At 44.0% G+C, this 26,643-nt stretch overlaps 1 protein-coding gene across 21 annotated transcripts; it reads left to right on the top strand.

Moving 5' to 3' along the window:
- The first annotated feature begins 1,050 nt into the window (after positions 1-1,050).
- On the top strand, positions 1,051-25,917 carry tpd52l2b (tpd52 like 2b). 21 transcript variants are annotated; one of them, XM_024376421.2, is made up of 11 exons: positions 1,051-1,326; positions 9,271-9,425; positions 10,787-10,935; positions 11,772-11,831; positions 13,364-13,411; positions 15,508-15,609; positions 20,014-20,040; positions 20,831-20,875; positions 21,389-21,437; positions 23,371-23,404; positions 23,746-25,917. In XM_024376421.2, the coding sequence occupies exons 1-10, from the start codon at positions 1,308-1,310 to the stop codon at positions 23,377-23,379; spliced, it is 663 nt and encodes a 220-aa protein (XP_024232189.1). In that variant the 5' UTR covers positions 1,051-1,307; the 3' UTR covers positions 23,380-23,404; positions 23,746-25,917. The 21 variants fall into 21 exon arrangements, with proteins under 21 accessions (XP_024232189.1, XP_024232181.1, XP_024232180.1 ...); XM_024376413.2 differs by lacking the exon at positions 23,371-23,404 and having other exon boundaries at positions 20,834-20,875; XM_024376412.2 differs by lacking the exon at positions 23,371-23,404.
- The last annotated feature ends 726 nt before the right edge of the window (positions 25,918-26,643 follow it).

Genomic DNA, 26,643 nt, shown 5'->3' with positions numbered 1-26,643 from the left:
AGGATCGAGGGAAAGATGAACGGAGCAAAGTACAGAGAGATCCTTGATGAAATCCTGAGTGCTCAGGAGCAGGTTCTCAGACTGGGGAGAAGGTTCACCTTCCAACAGGACAACGACCCTCAGGACACAGCCAAGACAACGCAGGAGTGGCTTTGTGATATATCCCTTAATGTCCTTGAGTGTCCCAGCTAGAGCCTGGACTTGAACCCGATCAACCAACTCTGGAGAGACCTGAAAATAGCTGTGCAGCAACACTCCCTGTCCAACCTGACAGAGCTTGAGAGGATCTGCAGAGAAGAATGGGAGAAACTCCCCAAATACAGGTCTGTCAAGCTTGTATCGTCATACCCTAAAAAACTCAATGCTGTAATCGCTGCCAAAGGTGCTTCAATAAAGTACTGAGTAAAGGGTCTGAATACTTATGTAAGTGTGATATTTCTGTATTAAAAACAAATAAATTGGGGTGATGAGGGTTTTAAAACTATTTCGTCAGTTTAAGAACAAGTTTGTCATGTAACAAAATGTGGAAAAGGTCAAGGGGTCTGAATACTTTCCAAAGGCCCTGTTTATATATATATATATAAACATACATACTCTGGACTCTGACATTGCTGGTCCTAATATTTATACATTTCTTAATTCCATTATTTTACTTTTAGAGTTGTGTGTATTGTTGTAAATTGTTAGATATTACTGCACTGTTGGAGCTCAGAACACAAGCATGTCGCTACACCCGCAATAACATCTGGTAAGTATGTGCATGCGACCAATAAAACATTTGATTAGGATAAAAAAGAAGGTGGAAAAAAATGGGGGGGATCCACTCGTTACCACAACCACAAAGTCAAATTTGTCTCGAAAATAATAATTAAAACAAAAAATAAGCTATTTGGTCTTCATTGTAGGTTTAAGGTTTGGGATAATGTTTGCAGTGTGATTAAAGTTATGGTTAGGTTTAAAATCAAATTTTAACAAAAAATAAATTGTATAAATGGGCGGGGTTTATGACGTTACGTCCGTGTGACGAGCGGGGCAAGGTGACGCCTTGAACAACGTCATCCACAGACGCCGGAAAAGGCGCAACCTGAGAGTTCGTCATCGAGCTGAGGTGGCTTTATTATTGGAGCGAGTACTACCTGTTCGTATCTGTGTCCCTCGACGAATGAGTTTGTTATTGTTGAGGAACTGTCACGCCACAGGTTTCGTTTGATTGAGTGGACGGCACTGCTAGCTAGTTAGCCACCACCCTTTTCTAGCTAACGTCGTTCTCGCTTTAAGGCGCTCAAACACTCCGCTCATTCGACGCCATGGACCCCGTTGGTCAAGGTAACGTACATTACTGACACTATTGTTGTTGAATTTAAGACATATTTGCCAGCTGGCCGTTGATTTAGGGGGAAGTTGTTACGAATTCCTGTTCATGATTGTGCATTGGATATGAACGCAACTTGGTGGGGCCCGACGGCAGCAACAGCCGTTCTTCTGGAAATGTCATAGGAAGGGGAACGGAGGGCAGAGCTCGAGTTACTGTGATTTAAATATCTTTGTTAATCATATTAGTTTAGTCCCTTATCAATTATCTTTTTTAATGTTTTTATAGTTATGCGATTATTCAATTAGCTTTTTTTTTTTTAAATCGCTCGTATCTTATTTTTTTTGTAAACAAAGGCTATTTTGCTTGATAGTTAGAAAACGTAAATGGCTAGACAACAACGCAGCCAGGATGGTTGGTTAACTAGTTTGTTAGCTTGCCAGCTGATATGGTTCAATTGAGTGACACACCTTGGCCATGTTCCCAATGACCAACAAGGCAACAACAGTGAACATGTCATACGAAAGATGTAGCGCCCCCCATTGGGCCATTGAGTTATAGCGTGTGACACATTTTCAGTTGTGTGACCACAGATCTATTATGTTGACCAGAGATACTCAAGTGTCTTCTCTAATGGAAAATAAATGTCTTTAAAAAATAAATGGAAGCCAGTTAGCCTGTGTGTACCAGTAGCATACACACTCTATACGCCACCTGCTGGAGAAGACGTATTTTGGGACAAGTTATCCCTCTCGCTTTGCATCTTCCTCACTGGTCTGACTAACACTGATATTTCATTGAATTATTATAGCACCCGCCTTGGGTCAAATCAGTGTAATTTTGTTAAATGCCGGCTCTCTATGGCAAGACTCAACAATCGCCCAAGTTTCTTCAAAATCGGGCCAGTGTTGTTGAGATTGTGTGCGACTAACGGCGAGACGGATCCACTGTCCCCAACCCGATATCATCGTGAGGAGGGGGGTCAATTATGCCGGGGCGGTGGTATTTAGCCTAGCTATCGAATTGTTTGATTAGCTAACGTTACATAATGTTAGTTTAGATACATTTCCCTCTAAAGGCATCCGTAGGTTCAGTTTGCTCCTAGCTGAGGAACGCTCAACTCTGTTCTCTTATCAGACGGAGTTTAGTTTTTATTTGGTAGCAACAACATTGTCCCCATCAGTTGACTATTGTAATCATGTCAATTCTGAAAAAGCTTACAACTGCGGTCCAATGAATTTTGGAAATGTCGTCCCAGAGTCTTTTTCGAACCGTAGACCCAAGGACGATGGGGGCCCTTAATTTGAGCCCCAGAGGCAGTTATTTTATAAGGAGATTTACACATTTGGTTATCATTGTAATGTTGCAATATTTTATAGGCTACCAAGGGTGGCCAATCATCCTCCAGAAGAGCCTTAAAGGGGCAGTGTTGTATTTTGACACTGGCTTGAATATGCGAAGAAGCCAATAGCTTTTGTCTGATTCTCTTTGGTGAACAATTTTGTGATTCTTTATAAAATAGAATGATGTAAAAAATTGTGTTACAGACCTTTTTGTTGTTGGGACAAGTTTAAATATAATGCATTTAACCCTTTTAACTAGGCAAGTCGGTTAAGAACAAATTCTTATTTTACAATGATGGCCAAACCCTCTCCTAACGACGCTAGGCCAATCCTCATCAGTTGACTCTTGTAATCATCGCCCTGGGGCGGCAGGGTAGCCTAGTGGTTAGAGCGCTGGACTAGTAACCGAAAGGTTGCAAGACCGAATCCCCGATCTGACAAGGTACAAATCTGTCGTTCTGCCCCTGAACAGGCAGTTAACCCACTGTTCCTAGGCCGTCATTGAAAATAAGAATTTGTTCTTAACTGACTTGCCTAGTAAAATTAAGGTTAAAAAAATCAAAACATAAACATTTTGCACCGCCCTATGAGACTTGCAATCACGGCCGGTTGTGATACAGCCCAGGATCGAACCAGGGTCTGTAGTGACGCCTCTAGCACCGAGTAAAAAAATCTCTTGTCTGAAGGGGAAGTGGAGAAAGAAGAAAAGAAAATATGCTCATTTTCCCAACAGTGGTGTGTTTCCACCAAACAGACTTGTTATGGATAAAAATCTGTGTGCAGATGTCGTGCACACAATGACCTTATAGATTTTTATTCTGTACAATGTGTTTCCATCGCATTTTCAACTCTACCGATAGATTTGTCGCAGAACTGTTACATTTTTAAATAGCAAATGTGTTTACTCCAGTCTTGGCACGTGCCCTCTAGCCAACAGCTGGCAGATAGAGTGCGGGTAGGCTAGTCTACATCGATTCGTCAAGTCACCAGAACAACACCCCATATTTATTAGCAAGCCGCATCAAACTCCTCACCATACACTTTCACCACCCTGTGAAGTTTATCATGACTTAATCTGTAGCCTAATAAACTGCAATAAACTGCATGGTTTCCTGAGTTGTAGTGGGAGGACCACACAAAGTACAGAGTATCATCGTGTGACTCCCAAGTTTACTTTTATAGGGTTATTATATATGGTTATTATATTAATATTAGCACATAAAGACGTTTCCTGTCGCCATTTGTCGCATAATACATTTGACAGACACAAAGATTCCACCATGTCGAACAAACAAATTCTGTCTGCATTTTATAAAATTAAAAACCTAAATGTAATTTATTATATATATATATATATACACAGTGTATTCAGACCCCTTGATTTTATTTCTAGATTTTGTTACGTTACAGCCTTATTCTAAAATAGATTAGATGTAAAAAAATAAATAATAATAATTATAACAATAATAATAATCTACACGCAACACCCCATAATGATAAAGCAAAAACGGGTTTATTGATTATTATTTTTTTACACAAAAAAACCTGCTGAAATAACAACCCCCACAACAGGTTTCAGGTTTCCTGCAGACGTGGCACTTGTCATTCAGGCCAAAGAGTTCAATCTTGTTATTAATCATATCAGAGAATCTTGTTTCTCATGGTCTGACAATCTTTAGGTGCCTTTTGGCCAACTCCAAGCAGGCTGTCATGTGCTTTTTACTGAGGAGTGGGTTCTGTCTGGCCACTCTACCATAAAGGCCTGATTGGTGGAGTTCTGCAGAGATGGGAGAAACTCCTAGAAGAACAACCATTCCCTGAAGAACTCTGGAGCTCTGTCAGTGACCATCGGGTTCTTGGTCACCTCCCTGACCAAGGCCCGTCGTCCCCGATTGCTCAGTTTGGCCGAGCGGCCAGCTCTAGGGAGAGTCTTGGTTGTTCCAAACGTCTTCCATTTAAGAATGGAGGCCACTGTGTTCTTGGGGACCTTCAATGTTGCAGACATGTTTTGGTACCCTTCCCCAGATCTGTTGCCTCGACACAATCCTGTCTCAGAGCTCGACGGACAATTCCTTCGTCCTCATGGCTTGGTTTTCGCTCTGACATGCACTGTCAACTGAGACATTTTATAGACAGGTGTTTGCCTTTCCAAATCATGTCCAATCAATTGAACATCCCACAGGTGGTCTCCAACAAAGTTGTAGAAATATCTCAAGGATGATCAATGGGAACAGAATGCACCTGAGCTCAATTACGAATCTCATGCCAAAGGGTTTGAATACGGTATTTCTATTTTTCATTTTTAATAAATGTGCTAAAATTTCTTTCGGTTTGCCATTATGGTGCATTGTGTGTAGATTGAGGATTTTGTTGTTGTGTAATCCATTTTTTAGAAAAGGCTGTAACATAACAAAATGTGAAAGAAGTCAGGGGGTCTGAGTACTTCCTGAATGCACTTGTATATCCCCGTACCAGTTAAAAGTTTGGACACGTTCTCATTCCAGGGTTTTTGTTGAACTATTTTCTACATTGTAAAATAATAGTGAAGACAGACAAACTATGAAATAAAACATATGGAATCATGTAACCAAAAAAAGTGTTTCCTCTGTCCTAAATTGCACCCTATTCCCTATGTAGTGCAGCCACATCAAAAGTAGTGGGGCCATTTGGGACACCAGCGTAGCCCAGTCCACTCAAGAGGATAGAGAGACAGGAGTGAACTAATGGACATTTTTAAAAGGCTGCTGCTTCCGTGGTGGGCTCTTTCCTCTTAGAAGAACGTTTAGGCCTAACTCTGTAATTATTCCCGCTCTCCTCCGGGAGTCTTCTGCATTTGACGGCACTAAGCACTTTCCTTACATCGTGTCGCTGTTTCAATCTCCTTATCCATTTCTGTAGCTGCCTGTCTCTCTCTCTGCTGCTGCCCGTGTCTCTGTTGCTGCCCGTGTCTCTGTTGCTGCCCGTGTCTCTGTTGCTGCCCGTGTCTCTGTTGCTGCCCGTGTCTCTGTTGCTGCCCGTGTCTCTGTTGCTGCCCGTGTCTCTGTTGCTGCCCTGTCTCTGTTGCTGCCCGTGTCTCTGTTGCTGCCCGTGTCACTCTCTCTCTGTGTAGCTGCCCGTGTGTCTCTCTCTCTCTCTCTAGCTGCCCGTGTGTGTCTCTCTCTCTCTCTAGCTGCCCGTGTGTGTCTCTCTCTCTCTAGCTGCCCGTGTGTCTCTCTCTCTCTCTCTAGCTGCCCGTGTGTCTCTCTCTCTCTCTCTAGCTGCCCGTGTGTCTCTCTCTCTCTCTAGCTGCCCGTGTGTGTCTCTCTCTCTCTAGCTGCCCGTGTGTGTCTCTCTCTCTCTCTAGCTGCCCGTGTGTGTCTCTCTCTCTCTCTAGCTGCCCGTGTGTCTCTCTCTCTCTCTAGCTGCCCGTGTGTGTCTCTCTCTCTCTCTAGCTGCCCGTGTGTCTCTCTCTCTCTCTCTAGCTGCCCGTGTGTGTCTCTCTCTCTCTCTAGCTGCCCGTGTGTCTCTCTCTCTCTCTAGCTGCCCGTGTGTGTCTCTCTCTCTAGCTGCCCGTGTGTGTCTCTCGCTCTCTAGCTGCCCGTGTGTGTCTCTCTCTCTCTAGCTGCCCGTGTGTGTCTCTCGCTCTCTCTAGCTGCCCGTGTGTGTCTCTCTCTCTCTCTAGCTGCCCGTGTGTGTCTCTCTCTCTCTCTAGCTGCCCGTGTGTGTCTCTCTCTCTCTCTAGCTGCCCGTGTGTGTCTCTCTCTCTCTCTAGCTGCCCGTGTGTGTCTCTCTCTCTCTCTAGCTGCCCGTGTGTGTCTCTCTCTCTCTCTAGCTGCCCGTGTGTGTCTCTCTCTCTCTCTAGCTGCCCGTGTGTGTCTCTCTCTCTCTAGCTGCCCGTGTGTGTCTCTCTCTCTCTAGCTGCCCGTGTGTGTCTCTCTCTCTCTCTAGCTGCCCGTGTGTGTCTCTCTCTCTCTCTAGCTGCCCGTGTGTGTCTCTCTCTCTCTAGCTGCCCGTGTGTGTCTCTCTCTCTCTCTAGCTGCCCGTGTGTGTCTCTCTCTCTCTCTCTCTAGCTGCCCGTGTGTGTCTCTCTCTCTCTCTAGCTGCCCGTGTGTGTCTCTCTCTCTCTAGCTGCCCGTGTGTGTCTCTCTCTCTCTCTAGCTGCCCGTGTGTGTCTCTCTCTCTCTCTAGCTGCCCGTGTGTGTCTCTCTCTCTCTCTAGCTGCCCGTGTGTGTCTCTCTCTCTCTAGCTGCCCGTGTGTGTCTCTCTCTCTCTAGCTGCCCGTGTGTCTCTCTCTCTCTCTAGCTGCCCGTGTGTGTCTCTCTCTCTCTCTAGCTGCCCGTGTGTCTCTCTCTCTCTCTCTAGCTGCCCGTGTGTCTCTCTCTCTCTCTCTGCCCGTGTGTCTCTCTCTCTCTCTGCTGCCCGTGTGTCTCTCTCTCTCTCTCTAGCTGCCCGTGTGTGTCTCTCTCTCTGTGTAACTGCCCGTGTGTGTCTCTCTCTCTGTGTAACTGCCCGTGTGTGTCTCTCTCTCTCTGTCGCTGCCCGTGTGTGTCTCTCTCTCTCTCTCTCTGCCCGTGTGTGTCTCTCTCTCTCTCTCTCTCTGTGTGTGATAAAAAATAAGCCGGATAAAGTCACGACAGGCCTGATAGAAACAGCAAATTTGTCTGTAAACTTTCAAAATGTCAACAAAACAGAATGCCTTAGGCAAGGTGGGATCGTTTATTCTGTCAAATGTATTACGTAAGAAATGGCGGCGCAAATATTGATATAATAACCATCACACGGAAGTACACTTGGGGGGGTCATGTGATGATGGTGCCTTGGGTGCAAATTTTGCACCTCTTGACTTTTCCACATCTTGTTGTTAGCCTGAATTTAGAAATCTATTTTGTCACCTATTAACCCCATAATGTCAAAGTGGAATTGTGTTTTTCAGACTTTTCTACAAATTTAATTTCTAAATGAACAGCTGAAATGTCTTTTAAGTCAAGTATTCTACCCCTTTTATGTTAAGCCTAAATAAGTTCAGTAGTAAAAATGTGCTTAACAAGTCACATAAGTTGCATGAACTATCTGTGTGCAGCAATGGGGGTTTTAACATGATTTTTTTTTTTTCAATGACCAGCTCATCTCTGTACCACAACACATGCAATTAATTATCTGTAATGTCCCTCAGTCAAGACAGGACACAAATATTCCAAAACATGCATCCTAAAGTAAAACGGCAACAAACAAAAAAACAGTGAATGGTTTGTTCTGAATACAGTGTTTGGGGCAAATCCAACACATTACTTCACTGTTCTTCCACTTTGACATGTTTTTAGAGTATTTTGTGTAGATTGCTGACACACACACACACAAAAAATGGCAATTATATCCAGTTCACTCCCACTTTGTAACTGGGAAAAGTCTTGGTGTGAATATTTTCTGAATGAAGGCCCTGTGTTCTCCCACATACAGGAGGATTTTTAAATTTTTTTAATTACCTTTTATTTAACTAGGCAAGTCAGTTAAGAACAAATTCTTATTTTCAATGACAGTCTAGGAACAGTGGGTTAGCTGCCTGTTCAGGGGTAGAACGACAGATTTGTACCTTGTCAGCTCAGGGGTTTGAACTTGCAACCTTCCGGTTACTAGTCCAATGCTCTAACCACTAGGCTACCTGCCACCCCTCCACTCTAACCACTAGGCTACTTGCCACCCCTCCACTCTAACCACTAGGCTACCCTGCCGCCCCTCCACTCTAACCACTAGGCTACCCTGCCACCCCTCCACTCTAACCACTCTACCTGCCACCCCTACACTCTAACCACTAGGCTACCCTGCCGTCCCTCCACTCTAACCACTAGGCTACCCTTCCCTCCCCTCCACTCTAACCACTAGGCTACCCTGCTCCTTTCCACTAAATTATGACAGTCTTAATAATATTCTGGAGATGATTGATGCTTGACTCACAAAAATACATTTCGCCATTAATATCATCACGTTCATTATAGGTTGTCTACCTGTCACTCGGGCTCCTGAGTGGCGCAGCGGTCTAAGGCGCTGCATCTCGGTGTAAGAGGCGTCACTACAGTCCCTGGTTCGAATCCAGGCTGGATCACATCCGGCTGTGATTGGGAGTCCCATAGGGGTGGGGCACAATTTGACCCAGCGTTGTCTGGGTTTGGGCGGGGGCCGTAATTGTAAAATAAGAATTTTATTCTTAACTGACTTGCCTAGTTAAAGGTAAAAAATAAATAAAAATGGTTATAATAATTTGCGAGCTGTTGACTAGAGCCAAAGTGCCAAGACTAGAGTGGCCACATTCGCTATATAACGCAACATCGGTTGGGACAAGGCGATGGAAACCCATTTGACTTTCGCTTATTTTATTCAACCGCACAAATTGTTTTTATGTGCGATACGTCTTCAACGCACATCCTTTTGATCTGCAACAAGTCAAATTGATGGAAACATCTCTGATGGGGAAAATGCGCTTATTTTATTTTAGAATATTCTAATGAATTTCTGTCACCATGGAAACCTAGCTAGGTGTGACTAAAGACAGTGGGTGAAAGATGCAGATGTCTAAACCCTTTACTGTTGATGGCATTAACAATTAAAATTCAAGGCCCCCCTCTCTCTCTCTCGAACCAGACATCAACCTGAACTCCCCCAACAAGGGCCTTGGCCCCGCAGGAGGAGTAGACTCCCTAACAGAGGGGGGAGCCATGGGCGTAGCAGCTGCCAACACGCTGCCCCCTGGGCTCACGGAGGAAGAGGCAGAGGAGCTCTACTCTGATCTAGCCAAGGTAGGCCCTGTTGTCCTGTCTGTTGGGGTTAGAGGTAGCCATGGGTGTAGTAGCCATCAACACGCTGCCCCCAGGGCTCGCAGAGGAGCTCCACTCTCAACCAGCCAAGCTAGGTTCCTGTGTCTTCATCTGTCTGTCGTCCTGTCTGTAGGTCTGAACTCACCAATGTAGGCCCTGTCGTCCTGTCTGTTTGGTTTACTAATCATCCATTCAACAAACATTTGAGGAACTCCGTTTCAGACAATGGGGACACTGAACAAAATTATAAACATGTCAAGTGTTGGTCCCATGTTTCATGAGCTGAAATAAAAGATCCCAGAAGTGTTCCATACGCACAAAAAAACAGATTTCTCTCAAATGTGGTGCTCACATTTGTTTACTTCCCTGTTAGTGAGCATTTCTCCTTGGCCAAGATAATCCACCCACCTGACAGGAAGTGGCATATCAAGAAGCTGATTAAACAGCATGATCATTACACAGGTGCACCAAAGATCTTCATAACTAAGATAGACCACAGCCTGTCCTTTCCAATGGGAACAAATGAGTCATAGTGGGCAAAACAAGTGTGGCATCGTGTGGGTGAGCGGTTTGCTGATGTCAACAGAGTGCCACACGGTGGGGTTATGGTACGGGGGGCAGGCATAAGCTACGGACAATGAACACACTTGCATTTTATCGATGGCAATTTGAATGCACAGAGATACCGTGAAGAGATCCTGAGGCCCATTGTGGTGCCATTCATCCACCTCCATCAACTCATGTTTCAGCATGATAATGCACAGCCCCATGTTACATGGATCTGGACACAATTACTGGAAGCTGAAAAAGTCCCAGTTTTTCCATGGTCTGCATACTCACCAGACATGTCACCTATTGCGCATGTTTGGGATGCTCTGGATCGACGTGTAGGACAGCTCGTTCCAGATCCCGCCAATATCCACCAACTTCACCCAGCCATTGAAGAGGAGTGGGACAACATTCCACAGGCCACAATCAACAGCCTGATCGACTCTGAAGGAGATGTGTCGCGCTGCATGAGGCTAATGGTGGACACACCAGATACGGACTGGTTTTCTGATCCACGTCCAACCTTTGTTTTAAGGTATCTGTGACCAACATGCTTGTCTGTATATCTATTCATGTGAAATCTATAGATTAGGGCCTAATTTATTTATTTCAATTGACTGACGTCCTTATGTGAACTGTAACTCAGTAAAATCTTAAATTGTTGCGTTTTTATATTTTGGTTCAATGTAGTTTGCATGCTTTAGGACTATTCACCCAAAGGTCTCTTCAGTTAACCCACACTGGAGAAAGGAGCCTTGACTTGACCTCTGACCTCTCCTGTGTGTTGTTGTCAGGTGGAGGAGGAGATCAACACCCTGAGACAGGTGCTCCTGGCCAAAGAGAAGCATTCTGCTGAGCTAAAGAGGAAGCTGGGGCTGAGCCCCCTCAACGAGCTCAAACAGAACCTCACCAAGGGGTGGCAGGATGTCCAGACCTCCAATGCGTAAGTAGAATATCCTTTAAAAAAAAAAAAAAGTTCAAATCCTTGGTTAAAAAAAACACCAAGTCAAACTAGATGGGTGAAACCTCTTGTGTTTTTTAAAGTTTCTGTATGAGTCATTGTAACTGATTTTTAATGACCGACGATGATAACCTGTCGTTTTTCAATGGGAGAAAATGAGTCCTAGTGGGCAGAGCCAAGCATGAGCTACCGAGATCCTTTTGACGCGTTGTATTTGTAAATATATTTCCTTTAGGGAACGCCTACTCTGAAGTGCACATGTGCAGTAACTCAATTTGCCCTGGCACTCGTAAACAACAACATTTTATACTTTGGAAAAGGGTCAAGTCTACAAAACTTAGTCCACTCTGTTCATACCAGATTTTAGTTTTGAGAACTGAAAACTGGATTGCGGTCCAATGTTTAATCGATGAGAAAATTGGCAGAATGTTGGCCCAAATCTGTCTCCTCCCACTGCCGGCCACTGGGCTTCCTCTCGTCACCATATTTGGTAGTGGATGCTTCACATTTTATACATCCGGTGAAACATCTGGCTCATTATTCTATCTGTGGTAGTAGCTACTGGATCATTCCCTTCTCAGATATCATATCAACCTAAGCCTCTTACAAATGCTTGACTCTTACTGTAGGGCTGTGCTGTGCTAAGCCTGGTTATCGTTCTGGAACCGTTCTGTAAATGACATGGTGAATAGAAAATATCTGAGCCCGTTTACGGTTCTGGATCTACCCTTATAGCATGAATCAGGTGACCAGACAGACGGCTAACCGTGGGCACACCGCTGAGCTGTACATCTCTGACCCCAGTCTCTGTCTTCTAGCTATGTCAGAACCACTGAGAAACTTGGCGAGTGGAATGAGAAAGTTACCGGTTCAGAGTTGTGAGTCTCCTGTTTTTACTGCTCAAATCGATCGCCACCTGTCGCCTGCAACTAGTTTGTTTGCGCTCTTCCCCCCTGCTCAGAACTTTAATAACATGGCTGCTGTATCTCACCATTTTATTATAAAACCTGTCTTTGTCTGTAGTGAGCATGTTCCTCTGCCTGCTACGTGGTGGAAACTCCCGTTCCCTGTGAGACCATCTGAACCAACAACCAATATTTGTTTTTACACTTCTGTTATTAGTTTGGTGGTAGTTAGTTGCGCTTAAAGCTAGGGAAACGGGGGGGGGGAGACCTAATGCCCCCCCTCTTCCTTGCTACAGTATTTATATCCTACATCTATGTGAAAAGGTAGTAAAACTAACCTTCTCACGCCACCACTGTTGCTACAGCAACAAACAAAAAAATCTGAATGGCTGTAGGCCAATATTAACAGGCTTGGTAAGTGGCTTATTTGTGAGCTATCTTGCACTGTTCTTTCAGTGTACATACACACACATAGTTTTACTCTTAACAGGATTGTGTGGGTGAGGAATGGAATGTTAGAGAGAGAGACACCAATTGAGAGAGAGAGCTAGTTGGCTGTGTGTGCACCTGTGAGATTGCATTGTGACCAGACACATTTTGAAAAGCCAACTGACATTTTACTCCTGAAGCGCTGACCTTTTGCACCCTCTACAACCACTGTGATGATTATTATTATTATTATTATTTGACCCTGTTGGTCATCTATGAACATTTTGAAGAACAATCTAGCTTTAATGGCCATGTTCTGTTATAATCTCCAGCCAGGACTGGCCACCTCTCAGATCCTGCTTCCTCTCTAGGTTTCTTCCTAGGTTCCTGCCTTTTTCTAGGGAGTTTTTCTGAGCCACTGTGCTTCTAAATATGCATTGTTTGGTGTTTTTAGGCTGAGTTTCTGTCGCAGCACTTTTTCTTACAAAAGCTTTATAAATACATTTTGATTTGTATCAGTATTTACCGATATAGAAGAAAGTAAAGTGTTAATTTAGCCTATTTTTAGAAAGACTACAGCTATGGTATGTATTGCTTTCCGGTTTCCTTTCTAGTCAGCAGAAACGTAGCCACATCCTCCTTTCCATTCCGACAAAACAGGATCTGCAGGATACCACTAATTCCATGTTTTGTTTCAGGCACTGTTTGGTTAGTGCGAACTGAATGACTTATCAAATATTCCTATGCTGGATACTCTTAGTGGGTTACTAAGGGAGTTCTAATCCCTAAACATAGACTAGTTTAGTGCAACCCCCGTTATGTACTTGAAGCCCTAGAAATTCTGCGGAATTGGTCATTTGTCACGTCTGAAATTTTCCAAAGACTTATTTTTAATAAATATATTTAAAAAAAATATTGTGTCACTGTTGTCCTGACGCAGTGATTTTGAATTTGTGTGTGTGTGTGTGAAGTCCAATTTCATATAAATGTCAAGTCTCTAACCTGCCCTTTCCTTCCATGTAAAAAGTATATTTTTTGGGGGTTAAAATGTTCAATGTCGTACTGTGTGTCCGTAGATATCTGACAGCGTCTGAAACTTTGGATGGCATTGCCCAATCTGAAGCGTGAGTCTATATATATACATTACTTTTTTTGTTCATTTGTTGGTTTCAGCAGGGGTAAAGGGGCTTCTGTCTTCATGCCATTTGCTTGGTGCTTGGAGGGAGGAGTTGTTCTGTCTGACCATGCTTCTGTTCTGTTCGGCTGGTGGTGTGTGGTGGATGGTGAGGGGTTTCAGTGTGGGTTTGATGGTAGCTTCTCTCTCTCTTGGTTCTTTAGGCCCTGTTCCTCAACTGCAGCCCTGGAGCCCTCCCCAAAAAAGTCACATTTTTGGCTTAGCCTTGCACATGCCTACATTTTATTATTATTATAGCTTGTGTGGGGCAACAACATAAGTTGTTGGTGACTTGAGGACTGAAGTTGAGGCTTTTTTTTTTTTTTTTTTTCCTCTTGAAGGCCTGGCCTGGCTGGGTGTACCGGCCTGGCCTGGCTGGGTGTACCGGCCTGGCCTGGCTGGGTGTACCGGCCTGGCCTGGCTGGGTGTACCGGCCTGGCCTGGCTGGGTGTACCGGCCTGGCCTGGCTGGGTGTACCGGCCTGGCCTGGCTGGGTGTACCGGCCTTCTTCTTAGTCATCTCATCTCCTGCAGACACTCAGATTGACCTGCTTTACAAGGTGTAACAATCATTCATTCATTCATTGTCCACTAGCTGCATAGTTTCCCCAACTGTGTTGGTATTTCCCCAATACCATTTTTTTTTTTTTGTATTGGTCAGTCTGAATAGAAATCAATCTTTAAGGATGAGGACTTAGACCCTATAGACTTGTGTACTGAATGGCTGTCTAGTAAGTGATGCTTGCGCTATCAGGGTGACGTAGCTATTGATGCCACGCTAGAGACAATCGCCACCTCTGCTCAGTCGTCTGTCTGTGGAGGCCTATACAGGGGTGGCACTAACAGTCATGCATTGAGGGATATCTGTATATGATGGGATTATACAATATTATGGGCATTGTCAGGAATGTGTGTAGAATGGAACACGTGGTTTCCATGGTTTTGATACCATTCTATTCCAGCCATTACTACGAGCCGTCCTCCCCTCAGCACAGTCTTGTCAGGGTAGATTCCTGCTTTAGGTTGGTCACATTGAGGTTTGTTAAGGAGGCCGAGATCGTTTAATGTAAAGACTCTTTTACTACTGTTTTCAATTTATAGTACAATTTAAAATAACTTTTTTTTTTTTTTTGAGTTTCGAGATTTGTTTTAGGCTGCTGCGTTGTGCAATTGATCCACCCACCCAGTTGAACTTAAAAATACTGTATATGGGGTCAGTAGTCCCGTCTTGCCCACTGGGGTCCGTCGGAGCTCCCACTGGTAGTGTAATGTAGACATAAAGTAGAGAAGTCTTTGTCCCTTATAAACTTACTGGCTGTTGATGAAGCCATTTTTAATATAATTTTCAATCAAACCATTGAGCGGAGACCTGATGCTTAATTTAGTGTTCTTGGTGGAGACATTGGTCACATTGGATACAAGCTGTTGCTGTGTGCTATTTTCTCTTCACTTGTGTCCTCTGTGTTTCTGCAGTATTTCTCCTATATGGCTGTTAATTAGTCAGTCAAAGGCCCAATTCTGATGTTTTTGTCCAATTTGTCAAAGGAGCTGATTGGTTCAAAGACCAATTAGTGGAAACTTATCAGAATTGGGCTGCTCTGTTTTTTTTTAAAGGCAGCTTTTGTCTGTGATTTGACTCCTTTAGTGGCTGACTTCCTGACTGCTTAATCTGTTCTAAACCAAGTGAGGCTGGTTTTCAGTCATGTTCTAAGGAGATTCTCTCGCCCTCTCTCTCGCCCCCTCTCGGTCTACCATCTTCCCTCTACTCCCATCTCTCTCTCTCTCCCTCTCGGTCTACCATCTTCCCTCTACTCCCATCTCTCTCTCTCCCTCTCGGTCTACCATCTTCCCTCTACTCCCATCTCTCTCTCCCTCTCTCTCTCTCGGTCTACCATCTTCCCTCTACTCCCATCTCTCTCTCCCCCTCTCCGTCTACTACCATCTTCCCTCTACTCCCATCTCTCTCGGTCTACCATCTTCCCTCTACTCCCATCTTCCCTCTACTCCCATCTCTCTCTCTCCCTTATTTTCTTCTCTCCCCTTACAGGTATAAGAAGACTTCTGAGACCCTGTCTGTGGCTGGACAGAAGACCACCGCTGCCTTCTCCACCATGGGCACTGTCCTCAGCAGGAAACTGGGAGACATGAGGTACAGACCAAGACACAAAATGGCTGCCGCCGGCCCTTCCTGTAGAACAGGGGTGGAAAACCATAACTAGATTTTTAAAAGATTTTTACATTTATTTTTTAAAGCCCCTCGGATAACAAATGTTTTCACTGTTACAGAACAGTGACTTGGGTATGTTAATTGTAGTATTTATATAGACCAACCCTCTAGGTTGTAGCAAATCTACTAATCAGCTGTACCTCAGGAGCTTGATTAGCTGAATCGGGGATTACAGCAGGACTGGAGCAAATACCTGTGTACTACCCAGTAGTTATCCAGGAAGAGGGTTGACTACCCCTGATGCCACAGATACCTTAAAGGTAAGGGAGTGGATCAGAACAACAGTCAGTATCTGGTGTTGCCACCATTTGCGTCATGCAGTGCGACACATCTCCTTCACATAGAGTTGATCAGGCTGTTGATTGTAGACTGGAATGTTCCACTCTTCAATGGCTAAGTAAAGTTGCTGGATATTGGCGGGAACTGGAACGCTGTCGTACACGTTGATCCAGAGCATCCCAAACATGCTCAATGGGTGACATGTCTGGTGAGTATGCAGGCCATGGAAGAACTGGGACATTTTTAACTTCCAGGAATTGTGTCTAGATCCATGTCACATGGTGCCGTGCATTATCAGGCTGAAACATGAGGTGATGGTGGTGGATGAATGGCACCACAACGGGCCTCAGGATCTCTTCACGGTAACTCTGTGCATTCAAATTTCCTTTGATAAAATGCAATTGTGTTCGTTGTCTGTAGCTTATGCCTGCCCATACCATAACCCCACCACCACCACCACGGGGCCCTTTGTTCACAAGGTTCACATACATGTGATCTGTGGTTGCGGCCGGTTAGATCGTACTGCCAGATTCTCTAAAACGACATTGGCTTATGCTACCATCTTCCCTCTACTCCCATCTCTCTCTCCCCCTCTCCGTCTAATTAACATTAAATTCTCTGGCAACAGCTCTGGTGGATGTTACTGCACTCAGCATGCCAATTTAACTCTCCTTCAAAACTCGAGACATCTGTGGCATTGTGTTGTGTGACACATCTGCACATTTTGGTGGCCTTTTATTGTCCCCAGCACAAGGTGCTCCTGTGTAAAGATCATGCTGTTTAATCAGCTTCTTGATATGCCACACCGGTCAGGTGGATAGATTTATCTTGGCAAAGGAGAATTGCTCACTAACAATGTAAACAAATTTGTGCATCAAAAATTTGAGAGGCTTTTTGTGTGAATAGAACATTTCTGGGATCTTTTATTTCAGCTCATGAAACATGGGACCAACACTTTCTCTTGTTGAGTTTATATTTGTGTTCAGTGGAGATGGCATGTGGACCATACTTTTTGTACAGCTACATTGAAGATGCCTTCATGGTTCAAAGCAACGCTGTCATTCATGTTTATACATATGTTAAATAAGCCCATCTGTCCATTCATCACCTACACTTTAATCACCCTCCTAATTACATACTAACTCCACTATCTAAGGGACCTGGGAATATGCTTGTTCATTAACATTTTAACGTTTCCAGGTCCACTTCAGTGTGTGTGTGTGTGTTGGAATCCTCCCCGGTTTGAGCCGTGGTTTCCCAGCTCCGTTACGCTCCCCGGTTCGAGCCGTGGTTTCCCAGCTCCGTTACGCCCCCCCCGGTTCGAGCCGTGGTTTCCCAGCTCCGTTACGCCCCCGGTTCGAGCCGTGGTTTCCCAGCTCCGTTACGCCCCCGGTTCGAGCCGTGGTTTCCCAGCTCCGTTACGCCCCCGGTTCGAGCCGTGGTTTCCCAGCTCCGTTAAATTCCCCGGTTCGAGCTCGTGGTTTCCCAGCTCCAATTTAACGCCCCCGGTTCGAGCCGTGGTTTCCCAGCTCCGTTTTACGCCCCCGGTTCGAGCCGTGGTTTCCCAGCTCCGTTACGCCCCCGGTTCGAGCCGTGGTCAGCTCCGTTACGCCCCCGGTTCGAGCCGTGGTTTCCCAGCTCCGTTTGTGCTCCCGGTTCGAGCCGTGGTTTCTCCCATTTCTGGGATCTTTTATTTCAGCTCCCCCACTTTCTCTTGGTTCGAGCCGTGGTTTCTCAGCTACATTGAAGATGCCTTCATGGTTCAAGCCGTGGTTTCTCAGCTTAAATAAGCCCCTGTCCATTCGAGCCGTGGTTTCTCAGCTCCTAATTACGCCCCCGGTTCGGGCAGTGGTTTTCAGCTAACATTTTAACGCCCCAGGTTTCTTCGTGGTTTCTCAGCTCCTTACCCCCCGTTTGAGCCGTGGTTTCCCTCCGTTACGCCCCGGTTCGAGCCGTGGTTTCTCAGCTCCGTTACGCCCCGGTTCGAGCCGTGGTTTCTCAGCTCCGTTACGCCCCCGGTTCGAGCCGTGGTTTCTCAGCTCCGTTACGCCCCCGGTTCGAGCCGTGGTTTCTCAGCTCCGTTACGCCCCCGGTTCGAGCCGTGGTTTCTCAGCTCCGTTACGCCCCCGGTTCGAGCCGTGGTTTCCCAGCTCCGTTACGCCCCCGGTTCGAGCCGTGGTTTCCCAGCTCGTTACGCTCCCGGTTCGAGCCGTGGTTTCTCAGCTCGTTACGCTCCCGGTTCGAGCCGTGGTTTCTCAGCTCGTTACGCTCCCGGTTCGAGCCGTGGTTTCTCAGCTCGTTACGCTCCCGGTTCGAGCCGTGGTTTCTCAGCTCGTTACGCTCCCGGTTCGAGCCGTGGTTTCTCAGCTCGTTACGCTCCCGGTTCGAGCCGTGGTTTCTCAGCTCGTTACGCTCCCGGTTCGAGCCGTGGTTTCTCAGCTCGTTACGCTCCCGGTTCGAGCCGTGGTTTCTCAGCTCGTTACGCTCCCGGTTCGAGCCGTGGTTTCTCAGCTCGTTACGCTCCCGGTTCGAGCCGTGGTTTCTCAGCTCGTTACGCTCCCGGTTCGAGCCGTGGTTTCTCAGCTCGTTACGCTCCCGGTTCGAGCCGTGGTTTCTCAGCTCGTTACGCTCCCGGTTCGAGCCGTGGTTTCTCAGCTCGTTACGCTCCCGGTTCGAGCCGTGGTTTCTCAGCTCGTTACGCTCCCCGGTTCGAGCCGTGGTTTCTCAGCTCGTTACGCCCCCGGTTCGAGCCGTGGTTTCTCAGCTCGTTACGCCCCCGGTTCGAGCCGTGGTTTCTCAGCTCGTTACGCCCCCGGTTCGAGCCGTGGTTTCTCAGCTCGTTACGCCCCCGGTTCGAGCCGTGGTTTCTCAGCTCGTTACGCTCCCGGTTCGAGCCGTGGTTTCTCAGCTCGTTACGCCCCCGGTTCGAGCCGTGGTTTCTCAGCTCGTTACGCCCCGGTTCGAGCCGTGGTTTCTCAGCTCGTTACGCTCCCCCGGTTCGAGCCGTGGTTTCTCAGCTCCGTTACGCCCCCGTTCGAGCCGTGGTTTCTCAGCTCCGTTACGCTCCCGGTTCGAGCCGTGGTTTCTCAGCTCGTTACGCTCCCGGTTCGAGCCGTGGTTTCTCAGCTCCGTTATGCCCCGGTTCGAGCCGTGGTTTCCCAGCTCCGTTACGCCCCCGGTTCGAGCCGTGGTTTCTCAGCTCGTTACGCCCCGGTTCGAGCCGTGGTTTCTCAGCTCGTTACGCCCCCGGTTCGAGCCGTGGTTTCTCAGCTCCGTTCGCCCCGGTTCGAGCCGTGGTTTCTCAGCTCGTTACGCTCCCGGTTCGAGCCGTGGTTTCTCAGCTCCGTTACGCTCCCGGTTCGAGCCGTGGTTTCTCAGCTCCGTTACGCCCCGGTTCGAGCCGTGGTTTCTCAGCTCCGTTACGCTCCCGGTTCGAGCCGTGGTTTCCCAGCTCGTTACGCTCCCGGTTCGAGCCGTGGTTTCCCAGCTCGTTACGCTCCCGGTTCGAGCCGTGGTTTCCCAGCTCGTTACGCTCCCGGTTCGAGCCGTGGTTTCCCAGCTCCGTTACGCCCCCGGTCTTTGATCATTGTTTTGTTTTTGTCATTTTCATCACCAAGCCTGACTAATTGATTTCTGATAATAGGTCCTAACACCCCCTACAGTGGGGCTTCATGACATGTCCCTGTTCATGCCATCTAACACATGTAGCCACCATGGCTGACCTGCGTAAAATTCTTTGTCTCTTAAACGTATGTTGTCCCAAATGGCTCCCTTTTTCTCCTATCTAGTGTATTACTTTAGACCAGAGTCCTATGGGACCCTATTCCCTATATAGTGCACTACTTTAGACCTGAACCCTATGGTCAAAAGTGATGCCCTAAATAGTGTGCCATGCCGTCTAGGACACTTCCTCTGCAACCCTGCCCTACAGTAGCTTATCTATGCCCCAACCTGATAGGCTAACTCTGCTCGACCCACCACTGCTTGTTCCTCACCCTGTTTTCGTTTTTCCTGTTTTGTTTTTTAATTGCTGCGATTGGTCTACAGAGCGCTGCCTTTCTCAAACTCCTTTGGGTAAGAGTACTCTGCTGCTGCTGGGACCCGAAACATCCCAATTAAGCTACTTGATCAACTTCTATAGCAGATCTGTACAGTAAATACTGCTAGTCTGTATACTGATCTGCTGCAGAAGTGAATTCATTTGAACTTTTATTGAATGCTAATTTGTCATCCCTCTTGCTGTTATGATCATGAATATCCTATTGATTATTATTTTATTTGTATTTTTTTGGGGGGGAAGTCAGTTTCCCTGTATATGAGTATGCCTGTTAATCTGATTTGTTGACTGAAGTGGTCACCAGTCTCAACTTGCACAGACTTTGTCTGCAGACATTCTTTAACTGGGTCTGCTTGTCTGCTCTTGAATCTTTCTGTCCCTTTTTAAAGATGGTTTCAAGAAGCAACATTGTATCTGTCTCCATTAGGGCATCTGTGAAAGCATGGGGCAGTGACATTGAGGACATCTCCATTTTGAAGTAGTCCATTTTCTTCTTCTTCTACTATCTCTATGAGTTGGTAAACAAACTGAAAGGGTGCATACTGCCACCTGGAGGGTGTTTGAACAGGTATGAAGCCAAGGCTGGTGATTTACTGCCACCTGCAGTTATGAAATGTTGGCTGATCCCTCCTGATGACCTAGTTGGCATCATGTGATCATTAACCCTAGATGACTACTTCAAAATGGTGAAAGTCATCAATGGCGCTACCCAATGCTAAAACGAGCGTTTGGGAGTCTAGAGTCCTCTCTCTGCTTGGCTCCTAACACTCACACTTCCTTGTCTCCTTCCCTTTAACGCTTACAAAGTAGCAACTACGCCATCCGCCAATCGATAAGTATGCCAACGATGAGGTAAATTGGCTCTGACTTTTATTTTTTTCTCTTTTTTTTAAAAATATTTTTTTTAGAAATTATAGTTTATTTTATTGATCACTTTAATGAAATTAGCATTTTAGATTAACAGTTGTGTGGTCTTGTTTGTGATGGTGTGTTTAAAATAAAATAATTTGGCTTTTGTAATTGGAGATTGCTGGTAATCAGAATCATAGTCTCACACAATACAGAGTTGACTACGTTTTTTTTTTAAAGCAACTCTCTTAAGACGAGCGTATGACCAGATGTGTAAAGATGTCATCTCCGTCAGTTTAACCCTGGATTTAAGGAATCTGGTGGTTGAGCATCTTTAGTATTCTAAATGTACTTTAATTAAAGGGGAGGATTATTCTTTTAGCATCTGGGGGTTTCTATTGTGAATGAACACTTCTGGAAGTTGTGTTGTTTAGTCAGTGATATTCCTATGTGCTCATGTGTAGACTTTATTTTTTTATTTATTTGCTTGAATGTTTTGTAATATCTGTTTTGCAGAAACTCTCCTACCTTCAAGTCGTTCGAGGACAAAGTTGGTAACATCAAGGTGAGCTGAAAAGTGGTTCATGGGCAGATGATGACGTTGTACTGCGTCAGGGACCACTCTTGATAACCAATTCATCAGGGACCATATCAGAACACAACTTAATTTAGAGTGATTAAAAATTATATATATATATACATTTAAATATCCCATACAACCAATTTTACTATGACTTCTGCAGTGCAGGGCCTGACTAAGTCTCAGGCCCTGGGAAAGAACATTTTAAAGGTTCCATCTTGACATCAGAGAATGTTGCTGTTTTTTAAAGCTTATTGTGGCACGGCACACCTTCAAGAAAACAGTCACTTTCAAACTAGTGATTTTGTGGCTAATTGAAGTAAAACAGTAATTCTGCTCATAGATTATGCATGTATGAATTACACAGACACATCCAGCCCAAAACGGGAGGTTTAAAACGTGTGTGTCGCTAAAGAACCGGGCTCACGTCTTTGAATTAGTGCATTTATGTTCAAAAAGGAACCTTCTGGCAAATACAAGAATTGTATCATTGATGACTTGTGGATACCAATATCCCCTGCGAGCCGCCCAGGCTTTGCATCTGAGGGTCAAGACGCTGTGGATGAATAATACTACATCTCACCCTCAACGTTTTCCACATCCCTTGTCCAAAAATTAGTTTAATCTGTTATTGCTTGCAATATTACAAAAATAAAAATATATATATATGTATATGTGTGTGTTTTGCCGTCTGGTCGCGGATCTGAAGGACCTGAACCCAACTTTGAGAACCTCTATTCTAGTAGACGCTGACTTAACACAACTCTATTTTGAACTGAAATGTACCAACAAGCCAAGTCAAATGGAAAAGTATATTTTTCTAGTTTGTACATTTTAAGTAATAATAATAATAATTATCTGCATTGTGCACTAACAGCATATTTTTGCTGCGCTGCCAACAAGTGTACCCTACAAATGAGTTGGAGGTTATAAATGCTTCGATAAACTGGGTAGTTCATCCCTGAATGCTGATTGGCTGAAAGCTGTGGTATATCAGACCATAAACCATTGGTATGACACATTTTATTTTTACTCCTCTAATTACGTCGGTAACCAGTTTATAATAGCAATAAGGAACCTCGGGGGGTTTGTGGTATATGGCCAATATACCACGGCTAAGGGCTGTATCCAGGCACTCCGTGTTGCGTCGTGCTTAAGAACAGCCCTTAGCTGTGGTATATTGTTCATATACCAAACCCCCTCGAGCCTTGGTTAAGTATCCCATTTAAAAAAATAAAAAATGATATTGGATTATTCTGAACTGTCTCTCAAAAATCTATTTTTTTTTAAATGACTGTCTCTCAAACATCTATTTTTTTTTTTTAAATGACTGTCTCTCAAACATCTATTTTTTTTTTAAATGACTGTCTCTCAAACATCTATTTTTTTTTTTTAAATGACTGTCTCTCAAACATCTATTTTTTTTTAAATGACTGTCTCTCAAACATCTATTTTTTTTTTTAAATGACTGTCTCTCAAACATCTATTTTTTTTTTAAATGACTGTCTCTCAAACATCTATTTTTTTTTAAATGACTGTCCAAACATCTATTTTTTTTTTAAATGACTGTCTCTCAAACATCTATTTTTTTAAATGACTGTCTCTCAAACATCTATTTTTTTTTAAATGACTGTCTCTCAAACATCTATTTTTTTTTTAAATGACTGTCTCTCAAACATCTATTTTTTTTTTAAATGACTGTCTCTCAAACATCTATTTTTTTTTTTTTAAATGACTGTCTCTCAAACATCTATTTTTTTTTTTTTTTAAATGACTGTCTCTCAAACATCTATTTTTTTTTTTTTTAAATTTTTCAAACATCTATTTTTTTTTTTTTTTTAAATGACTGTCTCTCAAACATCTATTTTTTTTTTAAATGACTGTCTCCCTGAAGATTGACCATCTCTTCTGTTCACAGTTGGGCTGATTTGTGTCCCTTCGCTGCAGCACAGGTAAACAAAACGTGGCCTGGGGAAAGTTGATAAGAGTTGTACCTAGTATTTACTAACGGGCTTGTTTGGGTTATTGTTAGATTGTATTCTAGCTTGGTGTCACCCTCAGAGTTTGTCACTTTATTTTTAAATTTTTTACTGGTGCTGCAGCCCAGGCTTTTTTTTTATTTTATTTTTTTTAAGTGTGAAACTTCTTAACAGATGCATGATCAGTATGAATTAACTTCAAAATACTGGGTTAATCTCTCGCACACAGCTCCTTTTGAGTGAAATGACTTCTGAGAAGATTTACCAGACCATTTAAAATAATAATAATAATAATTCTCTCTCTCATCCTTCAGTACATGGTGGTTGGACCCAGACGTAACGGAGAAGCTGTCCAGTCCCCGACCGAAACTAACCCCGTTCAGGACAACGCACCCTTCTGAAGCTCCTCCTTCCGCGCTTATCACCGGGACGACATCATCGCAGAGTGACCCTTGACCTGTGACATCACCCTCCACACCATATGCCATTACTCACTACTGCCTCCCTCAGTTACCTATAGCCCAGTCCTAAATGGGCCCTTGGCTCCTAGGCCCTTGTGGAGATCTGATTAGGACTGGATAGGTGTAAGCAATACGGCAACAATTGCACGTATCCTATGAGAAGGTGGAGCCACTCACCATATTGTTTAAACCGATCTGAGTTGTTGCCAGATTGCTTGCACGCCTATCTAGTCAACTTCATCTCTACACAAGTACCTCGGGAGTTATGGGCTTAAGGGTCGATCTAGAATCTCCCTCAGCCTCCTCGCCTACTAAAAGCATGTGCATATCTCATCTCAGTCGACCGCAAAGGACAACAGGTTACACAACATCAAATCACCACCGCTTGTAAAAAAACAACAAACTGTTAAACCATTTTGTATTTATAACTATTTTACACTGCTTTTACATAACTTTTATCTATGTGTAAAATTATATATGAATAGATATATTGTAAACAATACTGCAAGTCGGCATTTATCAGTAGGTAAGGAGGATGGAGAGTCTCGAGGAAACACGAGTGCAAAAAATTTCCAAAAGAGGAGAGAGAATATATGTCTAAAATAAACAAACACTATGAATAAAACAACGATCTCTGTTTTCTACCCTGCTGGGCATTTTACTTCAGTTTATTTTCTACACTGAACAGAATGTGAAGCAATGCTTTGCTGTATAGCTACCTGGTGAATGTAGAAACTGTCTTTTGGCCTTATTCTTTCACTCCTATTACTTTGTTGGTAGAAAGGTTTCTTTTGGGGATTTTTGTTTTTTTAAGTTGTAGAAAAGGGTTTAAAAGGGGAGGGGGTTTTATCACTGTGTTGGCTCACTGCTGATGTGCCACATCTGAGATGATCTACTTTGAAATTCAGTCCAGACATTCTGATCTTTATTATATGAAGAATTGTCCCCATGTCACAGAACTAATTCCCCACCGTGTGTGTATATATATATATATATATCACACTTGTCTCGTGCACACACCATACACTCCCACAGACTAACGTCACTGTTATGATCACCAATACTTCCTGTTTTAGCCAGTGTGGACTAATCCAGCCTTTTTTAACGCGGATGATCAACTAGCTGTCACCGTTATCCTGCCACAACCTTCAACAGCAGCCGTTGGTTTGGTAGCACCGTCACTTTTGGTTATTTTCAACATGAAGTACCTATTTTTTTTTTTTGCCTGATCTCTTTCTATCCATGGGATTGGATGTTCATTTAGCCTTTATCTATCCTACTTAAGTAATTTACTTTTTTTTTTTAAATCTGTCTTCATTTTTAGTAGTCCTACTTGGGTGATGCATTTTAGATTCTTCTCTTGGGTGGAGTATAAGAGTCATTTTTGTATTTAAGTGCCATCTGTAAATCGTTTTGATTTATTAAACCTGCCTGTTATATTTCTCTCGAATCCTAAAGTTTAGATTTCATTAGGATGCCCATTTAGCTGTTGCACATGCAGCAGCTACTCTTCCTGGGGTCTACATGAAACTAAATATATGACCTACAGAACTATTGTAGACGAGAACAGAAGATAATAACACCGATACTGGTTTCCTAGACCCAGATAATCTCCATTGAGAATACTTTTTAGTCCAGGACTGGTCTTTAATCAGTGTTGGCAGACCGGTTCTCACAGGCAGCCTAATTCTGATGTTTTGGACAATTATTGTTAAAATATCTGATTGGTTAAAAGATCAGAATTGGGCTTGCCTGAGTAAACGCCGTTAAGTACAGTAGGTTTCTATTGTCTCTGGTTATGACATGGCAAAGAGAAAGGCATTATGTAACTTTGTGTAGAGCTGCAAATGTTTGGATCAAATGTACATTTTTTGCAACGGGATGAAAGAATGACTATATAATTGCTTTATTTAGGACGTGAGTCTAGTTGTAGACATTAAAGGGATCAGATAAGCGAATGTTGGCTGAAAAATAATAATTGTGGTTTATGTTTGGATTTCAAATAAAGCATTCATTTAAAGGAGAGTTGTGTGGTTAGTGTTGACATTTTATTTGACCTCCGCAGATCATAAAGGAGGGATTTCCTATCTGAGTTAAGCGTGTGTAAATGGAACGTAATTCTCTTTTTATTAACAAACTTTTGTCTACGTGTATTCTGACATTGAACTCAAAGCGTGAGAATAGCACGATATTCACCCGCTATTTGTTTAGGGTGGAGATCAAATCAATTAAGGTGTGTCTACAGTTACACCATATTCTGACCTCAAATTATTCAAAAACGGTTGTGTTCTACTTTTTTCCTGGCTTCCACTGTGATTGGCCACGCACCGCTACTGACTTTATGCACGATGAATAAGGTCAAGCAACCTGTTGGTTCCGAGGTGAACATCTACTTTGTTTTTTTATGATATAAATTACACCGTTCTCCATGCACTTTAATTTTCAGCAGTGAAGTATCTTTTGTATACACACTGTCTTATCAATTTAGGTTATGCCATGGTAGTTACTGCTAAACTGGTACCTTCAGCAGAGTAAACATGTTTGTTCGTTCTCTTTGTCTAGCGTTTGCTAACGTAAACAAGTTAACATTAGCCAACAAGAGTAGCTCAATCTGGAAGCCATCTATATCACACCTTTGCCTGGAAAACACTCTGTCACTAAAAAATAAAGTTTTCAATATAGCTAGCTAACGCACGCTCTGTTTGTGTGTTGGTAGCAATAATTATATTTTAGTCCTCATTTGGACTGGTC

Source organism: Oncorhynchus tshawytscha, linkage group LG16, assembly GCF_018296145.1.
Source record: "Oncorhynchus tshawytscha isolate Ot180627B linkage group LG16, Otsh_v2.0, whole genome shotgun sequence".
In the NCBI taxonomy this organism is placed as follows: domain Eukaryota; kingdom Metazoa; phylum Chordata; class Actinopteri; order Salmoniformes; family Salmonidae; genus Oncorhynchus; species Oncorhynchus tshawytscha.
Note: the sequence above shows the minus strand (reverse complement) of the source record. Positions and strands in the feature narration are given on the sequence as shown.